Here is a 12642-nt window from a genome sequence, read left to right on the forward strand (position 1 = left end):
GCGCACACACACACACACACACACACAAGAAAGCAAACAAAGAAGAGAAAACAAGCAGCGGAATTGGGAACTGGAAGAGATGAATGTACAGGGGGGGGTGTCTTGCCTCGTTTCTCGGCGTTACATAACAGTGGACGCAGCGCCCCATCAGCGGCAGCCGTGGCAGCAAGAAAAGAATCGAGGAACCCGAAAAGAAAACAAGAAATACTACAGTAATCATCACGCGCAAACGACCCAAAGAAGAGAGCATTCAAGTATATAAATGAAACATTAACGGCATACGACACACAACAGACCCGTAGTCTGGTGCCGGCAAACATACAACAAAGTGGTCCACATTATTTTAGAATATCTGCCAATGACGCTACCTCGACCGTGTTTGACTTGACCTTTGGTCCCGCCATCGCGCCGCGCTTTTTTGTGGCTGCCACGGCGGCCTCCTGCTGCGCCTCGCGAGCAGCCCGCTTTTCGAGCTTGCGCTGCTGCACCTTCTGCTCCTGCTCCGCCACACGCTTCTTCTTGACGCTGCGACCAAAGAATCCAGAGTGTTTCTCCAGATCCGCGATGCTGCGGTCGATGGTGCCGAAGAACGAAGGCGGCTTCTTCGGGTCACGCCCCACCATAATGTCCCTCTTGTCGCGCTTCTGGTAGGCGGTGCGCTCTGTCCAAATGGCCATGAGGCGCTCCCGCGTGTCGCGGTCAACCTCCAGCGCGCGGGCCTCGAAGCAGAAGCGCACGACAAACGTTGGGCAGTCGTCGAAGTCTTCGAGCAGCTTATCCTGCAGCAGGTACTCAAAGTCGACCGGCTTGCGCACCGTGAGCAGCGCCTTGCACAGCTCGAGTGCTCGCTGCGCCAGATCGAGGATACCGCCCTGCTTGTCGGGGAAGTGGTTCTGCCACATGTCGACGGTCAGCACGATATCACGCTGCAAGCAATCCACAAAGATGAGCCAGCTCTCGAGGGGGTTCTTCTTGGGGTTTCGAATGTGGTCCGCCAAGAACTCCATCAACGTGCCGATGTACTTCTCCACGTTGCGGATGAGCATTTGTCGAATGAGCTTGCGAGAACGCTGCTCCTGCAGCATCGTCTCGAACTCCTCGCCGATGTATTCGGCCTCGGTAGATAGGATGAGCTGCACCGGGTTCGTCGCGTCGGAGTACCACTCCCCCGGACGGAACACCTTCGCCCACTGCCCTTCGACCACTCGCTCCACCTGCCCGGCGATCTCGTCGAGGTAGTAAAACGTGTCCACCGGCAGCGCGTCCTGCACTCGTTGAAAGGGCGTGGCAAAGGCGTCGCCGGCAGCCTCAGCCGCGCCGCCGCGTCCGTTGTCATCTTCGACACCGCCGCCGCCACCAGTAGTACCATTCGTGTTTCTGCTGCCGTTGTCCAGCCCCGCCGGGCTGTCGTAGTCCCAGCAGGAGGCGAATTTCAGCTCGATCGTGTCGAGGTTGTTCTCGATCGTCGTGCAGTCGTTGCAAAAGGCGTAGAGAAGGAGCATGCGCCGCTGCTGCCACACCTCGGCTGCCTCCGGCGTCGGCAGCGCGGCGTTCATGTCCTCCCAGTAGTCAAAGTCGCTGCGTTGCTTGCACTCGTCCAGATAGGCGTAGATGGAGTCCGCGCAGGCCTTGCCGATCTGCCGCATCACGGACACGTCGATCGCGGTGTTCAGTCCACTCAGTGACTGCTGTAGCACGCTGAACATGTCCAGCGGACCCGTCGTGATGGGGAGCCCAGTAGGTAAAATCGTCGGTCCCTTCGGGTCGTTGCACACCGTCATGGCGCATGCGCGGCAGAGACGAGTGAGATGCTCGGACAAACCCCCCACGGCGGCCGTCATGAAGGATGCCGACATCGCGTCGATCGTTGACACGTCCACGTACTGGGCGAAGTTGTTTGTCGTCATCATCTCCTTGTACCATTGAATAAACAAGGAGGCTTCGATCAGCCCGTTCGCCTCCACTTCCGCCTCGGGGTCCACGTAGCCGTGCATCACGTTCATCACCTCCGCATGCACGGCCTGCACGACCAGACTAAACAGAGAAAACTTGGTGGAGAGAGGAAACAGCGTGAGTTCAAACGCCTCCAGCAGCGGCTCGATCTTTTTCATTTGCTCTAAATAGACGGAGATCTGGCGAAAGGGGTCCACCACATCCTGCATGATTTGCTCCTCCCACAGCTGCGACACACCCTTCGCCACCGCGTCGTAGATGGTGTCCTCGCTGATCTGCGGCTCCGTCTCCACGCCGTCGCTGCCGAAGTTGAAGGTCGGCTTCTCAACTTCGCTGGCGCACACCGCTACACACTGCCGCAGTGACTCAAATGGGTCCGGTGGGGCGTCGTCGACGGCGCCAGACTTCGCCCCGCCCCCACCAACGCCGCCGATGCCTGTGTACCGTCCAGCGCGGGTGCCGTCCGTCGGGTCGTCTTCTAACGCTTTTTGAATCGCAATCACCATTGCGTCCTCCTCCAGAAACTTGAACACCTCGCCCACGAACATGCTGAGGATGACATCGAGCTTCTCAAAGTACGGCTCAAAAACGGTCTGGAAGCTGCGGTAGCGCGCCCCGGCTTTGGTGATGACGGTGCGGCGAATGAGCTGCAACTTGCGCAGGCGAATATACATGGACCTGAAGTTGCGCTGCTCCACCAAGACGTACAAATTACCGTAGCGGACCTCCTTGAGCGCGTCGGACCAGTTGATGACCGAGCTGACGTTGTCGCGCAGGTAGTGCAGCTGGCGGAGGTGCTTGTAGCTCAACGTGTCGGAGCCCAGCCCCTGGATTAAGTCGCCTTGCTTCAGGAACAGCTCGCGGAGCTGCTGCACCTTGCTATAGTTACGCTGCACAATCTGCAGTGCGCGCTGGGCCTCCACAATCTGCGAGGACGCGATCGAGTTCATGGCACGCCGCAGCTCACGCGACTCGTTCTGGCACGAGCGCAACATCCGCGGCACCGTCACCTCCAAATTAGTATTCAGCTGGAGCTCTGTATTGAGTGTCCCTAGCACCTCCTGGCGTAGGTTCGCCTGCTCCTCCTCGGTCAAATAGGGCAGCAATTCTTCAGCGGTGTAAAACTGGCCTTTCGCGCCTGCTGCGTTGGTCGCGTCCGCAGCTGAGCCTCCGCCGCCGCCGCCGCCGCCACCACTGCCGCCCGAAGAGGGAAGCGTCAGGAAGCCATTGCGGCTGCCGCTCACCACGTCGGTGGTCCGCTGCTGTCCCTTCGAGATCGACCGCGACATCAAAGAAAAGAACCAAAACCTAAAAACATATGGCAACACCGCAATAACTACTTCAAAGGAAATCTAAAACAGAAAGGCGAACACCTGACAAGTCGGTGGCGGTGGGCAATTGTCTGTGCTCCACTCTATTGCCGCAAACTACGTTTTGTTCAGCCCGGTACCGGGCGACGTGGACAGGTGTGCTGTACATGAATCCCCCCGGTGCGCACCCGACGCAGCAGACGGTTTTGCCAAAGAGGCATTAAGGGAGAGGGGTTGGAGAAGGTAAAACACAGGAGGAGAGAAGTGTCGAGTAGGAAGACGAGGCAAAGCCGTCCACAGGGTCGAACCCTAAAGGAGAGTTCTCAACAAAGAGTGGGAAATGTGCTTCAAGCGGCCATCACAAAAGCTGCTGACTTCCTGGGGCCCCGCGAGTGCAGAAGAAAAAAAAAATGTGAAACACTTTATGAGAACGGCATGAAAGGTTTAGCGAAAACTCCAGCGACGTTGCAGAAGACCGATGGCCCTTCGCCTTTCTCACCGATGAGCGTATCTCCTGCGCCCTTGCGGTGGCCCTTGCGGGAACGAATATATTTACTCAGAAAGCTCATGTTTTCCCTGTCCTTTGGTATTTTTTGTTTGTATTATGCAAGTGTGCTGCCCCGTGATCATACAAGCACACACACAGAAACACACACGCTATGTGAGTACCAACATAACCAACACCACAACCCCCTTCGTCAAAGCAGCACAAAACGAGCAGCTTGAGGAAAGGAAAGGAAAAGCGAAGAGGAAAGCTTGCAGTCACGTATAGCTTTCTCTTCCTCTGGCCGGCACAAAATGAAAGACCCTCAAATCGTTCTTCACGTAAAATGCCACGCCTCAATAAATCTCTTTATGTAGGCGCCGGCGACTTCGACATTTCTTCGTACCAGCAGCTTTTTAATGGTGTTACTTTTTGGTTTGTCTTACTTCTTTTCCAAGGCCTCCTTGCGTTTCAAGAACGCATCAACGAGGGCATCAGCGCGGTCGTCCAGCGTCAGTTCGGTGTGACGAGAGCGCGCCTCCACCGCCTCTGGCGACGTCGCCACGAGCTCGTACTTCAACGCCTTCAGCCGCTCCGCCTCCCGCAGGTAGTCCGGCACGATGTGTTCCGTCTGCTCGTCCATTCGCACCGCCTCCTCCACCTCGTGATCCAGCTGCTGCACCACACCGCGCAGCAAGATGGAGGAGTGCACGTTGAGGCAGCCTCTACCGCCAAAGTAGCCGCCCGCAAGCGCGATCCAGCCGCTGTAGCTGCGGAAGAAGGCCCAGCGGTTGCCCAGCGCGAGACAGACAGCCATCGTCGCGACCATGTTGCCGCCAAAGTACCCGTAGAACCAGTAGTTGCTATTGGCGACGGCCGCGTAGGCCTCCCTAGACTTGGTCATGCGGGCGCGGCTATCCTCCAAAAAAACGTTCGCCGTCACGAGGGCCTGCTCGTACCTCTCAGCTTGGCTCAGCGGCTTCGCAGATTTCTTGTTGCTTGCTGCGGTCATCGGGCCGCCCAGGGAGAACATGCTCCCCTGTTTTGATTGCGAGAACATGCTGAAATGACTTTCGAAGCAGGGGAACAGCTAAAGGTATGCTTTAAAGTTGTCGCTTGAAAGGGGAATGGTCAGCGTGTACGCTGAAAGGGAGAAAGAAGGAAAACACCCACCAAGGACGTACGTTGCTTCGAATGCCCCCCGTCAATTTCGACTCACTGTGTGACACTGATAGCTGGAAGAGGGAGTGGACAACAGCCGCGCAACGACCTCGCGTTTCTTTCAAATATATATATACGAAAAGAAGAGTGCAATAAATATCTTTTTCGTTGTGTGTTTTGAATGCAGCTGTGAGAGAGAGGCAGTTGGAAATACATACATAAAAACAGCAGTTTAGAAAAGGCAAGGGCAACAAAACTTTTCAAAAGTTGAAGCACACGCACGTCGCGCAGCGGCCCTATCCTTGTCGGCGGTCGCTGATTTCGGTTCCTCTCTGCTTCATCAGCCGTGGTCAAGCAATCAGGGTCCTGTCGTCCGTTGCTTCGCACGCAGAGCAGCGGCAACACCTGTCACATTGTGTGTGTGTGTGTGTGTGCGATGCGAGTTACGTGGCTCGTGCAGCTCAACTGCCTTTTCCTTTGAAAAAGCTTCTCTATTCGACGCATGAACAGAAATTCCTGGAGTGCCAGCCTTTTTTCTTTCAACCCCGCTGCATTCTTCGGTCGCGGTGGCTCTCATCTTTCATTATTATTATTTTGTTTGGCTACGTCAGCATTTACGTGGGGTTTACAACGTTAGAGACAGCAAGTATTAGGTAATGATGGTGGAGTCCCGCAAGACAAGGGGAGAGGGCAGCGAACCTTGCAAGCTCTCAGCGTTGCTTGCCTTCCGCAATGAAACACAAAAGCATGCACCACTCACAACAGACACCAGAAATAGAAAGAGGAGAGAACTCCACACGGCTCTGTGAATATCCAAAAAAAAACACGCGGGGAACACAACGACGTCTGCCTCAACAGAGCAGCGTCGCCCTCGAAGAAAAAAGGCGCTGCTGGCGACTTTATGTAAAGAGACCTCATCTGCAAAATGCTCTAGCTACGCTGGACTCCTATTCAAAGTGAGAGATGCACAGCTCGCACCTACCTTGGCGGGCGAGTCCCAGCATTACCGTTGCACAGGACGAACCACAAGCTCGGAGACAGGCGTGTACCGCACCTGCGGATGGTCAGGGGTGTAAAACCCAAGCCCACGAAGATCACTGTTGAGGGCACCCTGGCTAAAGCCGGGGGCGAGGTTGCGCGCCGTTACGTGGTACTTGTCGAACAAGGCCTTGTCGCGGCGGTACACAAAGCGGGCACGGATCTGGTTCACGTTGTGGAGCGAGGGCGGACGGTCCGCCACGGGTCGCTGCAGCACCGGGTGGTGCGTCACCGACCGCAGCTCCTTGCTCCGCAGCGACCGCAGGAGGGGGGTGGAGGCGTCGTACAGATCTGTCGTGCGCGCCACAGGACTGAACTCCGCCTTCAGCATGTGATGCGGGTTGCGGGCGGGGCTTAGCTTGCTCATGATCGTGTGCACCTTCACGAGCGGTAGGTCGCGCGCCAGGTACGCGGCAAGGGTCCACAGCATTAAATCCTCGTCGCAGTACGTGCCGGCGTCGTGCAGGTACAGCTCCTCGCTGAGGGGCAGCAGGATAGCACGGCCGGACTCCAACTCGTAGGCGACGATGTTCAACGCACGGTCCGCCCTGCCGCGAATCCTCTCCGTTCGTCCGTACTGTGCAGCGGCTTGCAGCGCGCGCAGGCAGCTAGACGTGACGATCAATGCATCCTTGCCGCTGCGCAGGCGGCGCACTACCGACACGAGCCCGCTCACGTGCGTCGACACCCCGCTCGAGTGCAGAACAAATACGTTGTCCATCGACTTGATGAAATCAAGATTCGCCGTGAAGGTGCGCACCGGGTGGACACGTCGACCTTGGAAAGCGGCGACGTAAGGCACCGGATGCGTGCGGAGGTGTGCGAGGACGGCGTTGGTGTCCGGCAGGCCGCCCTTCACGGTGCGCGTCAGAGGATACACGCTCCACGACGGGTCCTGCGCAGTGAGCCGATCCGCAACACTCGACATGTGCGGCACCGCCTTCAGAATCGCCGTGTCGAACCCCTCGCGTTGGGCAAGCGTGCGCGCGAGTTCCTTGTCGTCCAGCGATTGTAGCAGCTCCGTTCCACCCTCCACCAGCGCCTGCAGCAGCGGCTCGTCTTGCGTTGCGCGTGCCCTCGCAAGACTCGCCGTCAGCACCTTCAGCGCGGCCGCCTTTACCTCTGCTCGCCTGTCCTTCGACACGCCGGAGAAGAAGTCCGGTCCGCGTACGGCCGTCAGCGACGCCGCCAGCTTCAGCGGGGGCGTGTCGTCGCGCTCGCGGAACAATGGAGCAGAGGAGCCGGAAGCTCTCCTGTGTCCACGCAGCTGACCGCCCAGCAGTGCATCCAGCACGGCATCGCGCTGCACGTCCATGACTTGCAACAGCATGTACAGCCGCTCTAGCTGCTCCGCGTGCTGCGGCGTGGTGAGCTCAAAGTCCAGGCGCGACCACTGCCGCCAAAGCTCATCCAGCAAGGCAGTCACCACAGCAGAGGACGCCTTACCGTCTGGCATGACGCCGGCGAAGCCAGCGAGCACATCCAGAATGTTGTCCGGCGTCCACGTTGCCGTCAGTCGAAGCGCACGCGCCGCATCCTCGTCTGTTTCCTTCAGTGGAAGAGGCACGTCTGCGTTCTCATCCACTTCATGCCCGCTCGTGACAATGTCTTCTAAGAAGTCCAGCAGATTTCGCCCCGTCGTTACGTAGGCCGTGGTTTGGTTGATGCCACGAGGATGGGAGTAGTCCGCACGGTTCTGCATCGAGTTCGCCGTCAGCGAGTACCACTTGTTCGGTTCCATGATCTTCACCAGCGCTAAAAAGTGAAGGACCTGGGCGAAGAGGTCCGGTGACTCCGCCAGCCGCTGCGGCTGCGCCTCCACAAAAGCCACCGTCATCGCATCCACAAGCACCACAAAGGCCTTCGTCAGCTCACTGGTGACGGTGTAGCCGCGACCGAACTTGACCACCTTCGTCACCAAGAACTGCAGCCCATTACCGTCCCACGTGAAGAGAGAACTCAACTCGTAGAGAATGCGCGTCAGCTCCTCGTTGCTGCGCTTCTGCAGCGTAGAGGCGAAGTCGAGCACTGTTGCGGTTCGCGCCTCCCGCTGCGGGCGGTCCCAGAACTGCGCTAAAAGGTCCTCCACGCTGCGGTCGCACTCGAGAATATCAAGCAGCGGAAACTGTGGGTGCGTGTGGTAGCCGCCCAGCTCGTTGCCGTCCCCATCATTATCCTCCGCATCGTTCGCCGCGGTCGAAGGCGTTCCTACCGCTGGAGAACTGGAAGATGCACCGCTGCCTGGGTGTGGCACCACCACGTCTGTCATCGCTGCGGATGTTGCATCATCCATGTTCTCGGTGTTTAGATCGCCCCATAACATGGCAGCCGTTAAGACCTCTGCGCTCTCCACCTCAGGCTCCAACTGTGACATCATCGTTGCCGTTGTGGCGGGCCGAGAGTTTGACTTACGAGGTCTAGCCGCAGCAGCAGAATCCATCCGCAGCCGCGCTTCTTCAACGTCGGGTACGTTGCGCAGCCGCACCGGTCCAAAGCCGAGCGACTCGTCGTGCTTTGGCAGTGGGAATGGGGTAAAGTCCGCTGGTACCTGTTTGGGGTACATGCTCTCGGGCAGGGGGCGGTACGACACACGTGGGGGAGGGGGCGGCGAAGAGGCCGGCGCGGCGGTCGTGGTTTCTTTTTGTGCAGCTGTCGACGATGACAGGGAAGAGGAAGAAGACAGAGGAGGCGGTGGCGCCTTGTCAAACCGCATGCGCCAACACCGGCTCGCGTGCAACGCGCCTACCACGTCGCGATGAGCCGCGATGCATCGCTGGTGGAGGCCTGGCATGATTGACGTTGCAACGCAGGTAGAGCTTGGAGGGAAAATGCCTTGTTGGGAGCGGAAAGAAAGATAATGCCAAGGGCCAATAAGAGCTCAAAAAAAAAGGAGGAAGAACGCGCAGATCTCCCTCTCCCTCTCTCACACACTGTTGACAAGCAATGCACTGTTCGATAAACAGGGGCGGGTGTATGGCAAAAAAAAAACCACAGAGATGAGTGATTCCGCGCAAGAAGCAAAAACAAAAATGGGTGGAAAGAAAGTTGTGAGGGGGATTCACGAGAGAGCGCGCTGCAACACGTCGCCGAAGTCAGCAGAATACCCTAACGAAAGGACAGCAATCGTGGAAGAAGAAAAGAAAAGGCAGAGACGAGTCGCTTGCGCAAGCACCGACATACAGATTGATGAATGCTGATGAGCCTTCTCCGCTTCACAACAGGGCTCCGAGCACAGTTGTGATCCTTCTCTGTTTCATCGTCTTGTTGTTTGTTGTTGCTGCGTGGGGGGTATTCGGACGCAGAGATACGGGAAAGAACAGGTGCTTCGGACACGATAACAACATAATAAAAGATGCAAACGGTGGACGCGCTGGCGGCTATCGATCGAATTCACCGAGCGAGAGCACACACACACCAAGGAAAAGACGCCGAGACAGTGGCGCTCATACAGGCAGGACCTCTTCAGCGAGTTCACACGTATCAAACAACCTGCTCCTGAAATAGGGATAATAACGTGTATAGGTAATCAATTTTCCTTTTTTAAGCGTAGCTGAATATGAGAGACGGGCACACGCTCTAGCACCGGATGGCTAACGGTCACAGCAGCAACAAGGCAAATTGTGAGAAGAAAAAGCAAAAACCGCAGCAGCAGAAGAATTTTAAAAATGAGGCATTTTCTTTTTTTGGGGGTGTAGAAGAACGGGGCCCCCACGCACACACATGCACACACCACAGCGGACATTTACGCAGACTTTGAGCTCCCACCATCCTATCACAAAACGACTGATAAGATCTCTTCCAATGTGCCCCCTCGCAGAAACAGAACGGCACGCAGTGAATCCTTACAAAAAGTTCAATGCGTTGTGAGTAACAAAGCGAAAAGGAAAACGAAGAAAAGAACTCCTCTACAGAAGAAAAGAGCGAAGAAAGAAAGATCGGCGCGATGTCTCTCTGCCGTGAATTGACGCACCTTACGTGGGGTGGCTTTACGTGCGTCCCCGTTGGTTCTCCACTTCACCCCATCCGCAGCACCGCAGCGAGGAGCACGCAAATGAGGACAAAGGCAAAAAATCTGTTCTTAAACAACGACAGAACATCTCCTGCCGCCGTCTCCTCCTCCTCACGCTGCGCTCCTTTGCTTTTACTGCGTGCTGTTCTCCGCGCTGCAGCAGCAGCAGCAGCAGCGCCGTTACTACCTGCAGGCTCCTTGGCTCGCAAAAGATACACATTTTGAAGCGGGTTCGACTCCGTATCAGCTTCCGACTCCTCACCGTCCTCACCCGTGGAGCTCCCTCTCTCCTTGTTGTCGCCACTAGCACTGCCAGCGGATGCCCCGAAGGCAGCCGCGCGCGACCCGAGCCTGAAACGCTGCCACGCAGGGACGTTGTCGCTCATGCGCACCACCGACGACGACACGACGGTGTGCACCCAATCCAGCTCGTCCGCGGCAAGTTGCTGCAGCTGCGCATCATAGGCAACATGCTCCTCAATCAGAAAGGAAAGGTCGTCGACCGAGCCGGGGAACATGAGTTGCATGTGGAGCCGCGCAATGCTGCGGTTGCAGACTCCCTCCAGCGCTAAGGCCCGGTGCTGAATCATCTCCAACCGCTCCAGCGTCGCCGGCGCGTCGTTCCCTGCTAAGGTTTCGTGCAGTTCCTTTTTGGCATCCTTCCTCTGCCGAACGAGGCTTGCGGAGAGCAACACGAGGGCGTCGTTGTCGGTGGCGCGGACGCGGCGCAGAATGCGGTTCAGTCGCTCGTTCTCCTTCAGCAGTACGATGTCCAATAAAATGAAGTACAGCAGCACGATGGCTGCTGTAAGCAGCGGCTTGCGAGTGGCGCCGGCGACCGCGTTCATCACTGCGGACGCGCCGCTGGTTGCGGTAGAGACGGCAAGCGACAGCGCATCCTCCTGCTCTCCCTCCTCGCCATCCTCTTTGCCTGCCAGCGAGTTATTGGAGCTGTTCGCGCCACCGCTCTGCTGCGACGGCATCGAGTTGTTGTTCCCTCCACGGGACTGCCCGTCCGACTCGTTGTCGTTCGACTTCACAAAGAGGACGAGGTTGCTGCGGCGCTGCGAGGAGTTGGTGCCGCCGCCGACCGTTCCGATATTTCGGAAGCTCGTCGTCGCGGCCTCCGAGCCGGCGCCGTTCACCGTAAGGTTCAAGTTGGGCTGCCGCACACTTTGGCCGTCGTCCGTCACGGCGCCGCTGAGCGCTAGCGGCTGGTGCGCCGCTTCGGCACCGCTGATGAGCATGGTGGAGAAAGAAACTGTCAAAAGGAAAAGAGAAGAAACAACGTTGGACAGCGACAGTCCCCACACAATTCGCTCGTGCAACTAAGCGTCTCAAAACGGTGCTCCAGTGCAAAAACCTAAAGTGTGGAGAGGAAGCTGGGAGAGAGAAGAAAGAAAGAAAGAAAGCAACAGATTTTTATATGAGAGGCCAAGGATCATACCCACATATGTACAGATATATATATATAGGTGGCACCGTTTGACGATGAGTACAGCTGGCAAAACTGGCCCGTCCTCGACAGTGTGTGCTTTCTTTCCTTGTTTGGTGAGAAGTACGACGTCGTAACACTCTCCATAGGAAACCGATCGAGACGTTGGAAAGGAAGGGGAAGAGAGACAGAAATTGGTAAAGAAAGAAACAGAACAGAATGGAGTGCGTGCACTGTCCTCGATCGAGGAAAGTAACTGAAGCCGAATTTTTAAATCGGTACTCACCTTTAAATTCGTAGAGAAGAGTTTCGAATGAGTGCTCATCCGTGGCGCTCTACCGTATTTTGCACAACCGCATTTCCAAGGACAGTGAATGAAAGTGAAGCTGGGCATTTTGTTCTCCTCTTGTTTTAGTCTCATGTGATGCATGTAGAACCATGCGTAAGCGAAGATGTGACGGGAGGAAAACATATATATGCATTTAGGGGCCGTGACGTCCACCGAGGCGAGATGTGATACCACCACAAGGTCAAGACTGTCGCGATGCAGAAAAAAACAGCAGCACGTCACTTACTTCTTCATGTGGCTCCGGTTTAGTCGCGCTCATCGGGGTCCAGCAGCTTATCCGCGCGACGGCGGGCACGTTTCGAGGCATCGATGATGGGCTTAAACCCGATATCGACCACCTCTCCCCGATCGTTGCGCACGTACGTGAACTGCGCTGCCTGCTCCGCGATCGCGGCGTCGGTGTACTTGAAGAACATCACATAGGCCACGTACACGATGAAGGAGCCCCAGCCGACCACCCAGATACCCTTCAGCGAGCTCCAACGCCAGCCGTACTGCCAGCGAGTGGGCAGACGTGGTCGCAACTGCTGAAAGACATACCCGCCTGCACTCTTGGGCAGGTCTGGCATTCCGGGACTGCGCGCCGCAGGCTTCTTGCCGCCGCCGCCACTGCTGCGACGCCGCCTTCGCCGCTCTACAGTTGGTCGTGGAACATCGAAGCGCTGCAAACACCGTCGCAGCATCGCCGTGAAAACACTACGGAAGAAACAAACAACAAAAGAAGAGGAAGCGGAGACTTCGCACAGCAGAAATCACCACAGCAAGTCTCCGTTGAACTTTTCGATGGAAGTGGCCGGTGGTTTTTGCCATTTTTTGTTGTAGGAAAAGGAGTTGGTTATGTAAAGAAAAAAGGGGGTAGTTGAAACTGTAGAACAGAAAAGATTGTACAGCGGCACCGCCAAA

At 56.7% G+C, this 12642-nt stretch overlaps 5 protein-coding genes across 5 annotated transcripts; all 5 read right to left on the reverse strand.

Annotated features, from left to right (window-relative positions):
• Positions 1 to 338: 338 nt before the first annotated feature.
• Positions 339 to 3242, reverse strand: ABB37_04319 (hypothetical protein; the record flags this gene model as incomplete). Its single annotated transcript, XM_015801957.1, has 1 exon — positions 339 to 3242. The coding sequence occupies one exon, from the start codon at positions 3240 to 3242 to the stop codon at positions 339 to 341; it is 2904 nt and encodes a 967-aa protein (XP_015659358.1).
• Positions 3243 to 4189: 947 nt separating this feature from the next.
• On the reverse strand, positions 4190 to 5096 carry ABB37_04320 (putative mitochondrial hypothetical protein; the record flags this gene model as incomplete). The annotated part of the gene is made up of 1 exon (XM_015801958.1): positions 4190 to 5096. Exon 1 carries the CDS (start codon positions 4805 to 4807, stop codon positions 4190 to 4192), a length of 618 nt encoding a protein of 205 aa, XP_015659359.1. The 5' UTR covers positions 4808 to 5096.
• Positions 5097 to 5911: 815 nt separating this feature from the next.
• ABB37_04321 (putative mitochondrial hypothetical protein) lies at positions 5912 to 8509 on the reverse strand (the record flags this gene model as incomplete). Its single annotated transcript, XM_015801959.1, has 1 exon — positions 5912 to 8509. One exon carries the CDS (start codon positions 8507 to 8509, stop codon positions 5912 to 5914), a length of 2598 nt encoding a protein of 865 aa, XP_015659360.1.
• Positions 8510 to 9960: 1451 nt separating this feature from the next.
• ABB37_04322 (hypothetical protein) lies at positions 9961 to 11532 on the reverse strand (the record flags this gene model as incomplete). Its single annotated transcript, XM_015801960.1, has 1 exon — positions 9961 to 11532. Exon 1 carries the CDS (start codon positions 11200 to 11202, stop codon positions 9961 to 9963), a length of 1242 nt encoding a protein of 413 aa, XP_015659361.1. The 5' UTR covers positions 11203 to 11532.
• A 452-nt stretch (positions 11533 to 11984) lies between these two features.
• Positions 11985 to 12516, reverse strand: ABB37_04323 (putative mitochondrial hypothetical protein; the record flags this gene model as incomplete). Its single annotated transcript, XM_015801961.1, has 1 exon — positions 11985 to 12516. Exon 1 carries the CDS (start codon positions 12420 to 12422, stop codon positions 11985 to 11987), a length of 438 nt encoding a protein of 145 aa, XP_015659362.1. The 5' UTR covers positions 12423 to 12516.
• Between the last annotated feature and the right edge of the window lie 126 nt (positions 12517 to 12642).

Source organism: Leptomonas pyrrhocoris, assembly GCF_001293395.1.
Source record: "Leptomonas pyrrhocoris isolate H10 chromosome Unknown, whole genome shotgun sequence".
Lineage (NCBI taxonomy): Eukaryota > Euglenozoa > Kinetoplastea > Trypanosomatida > Trypanosomatidae > Leptomonas > Leptomonas pyrrhocoris.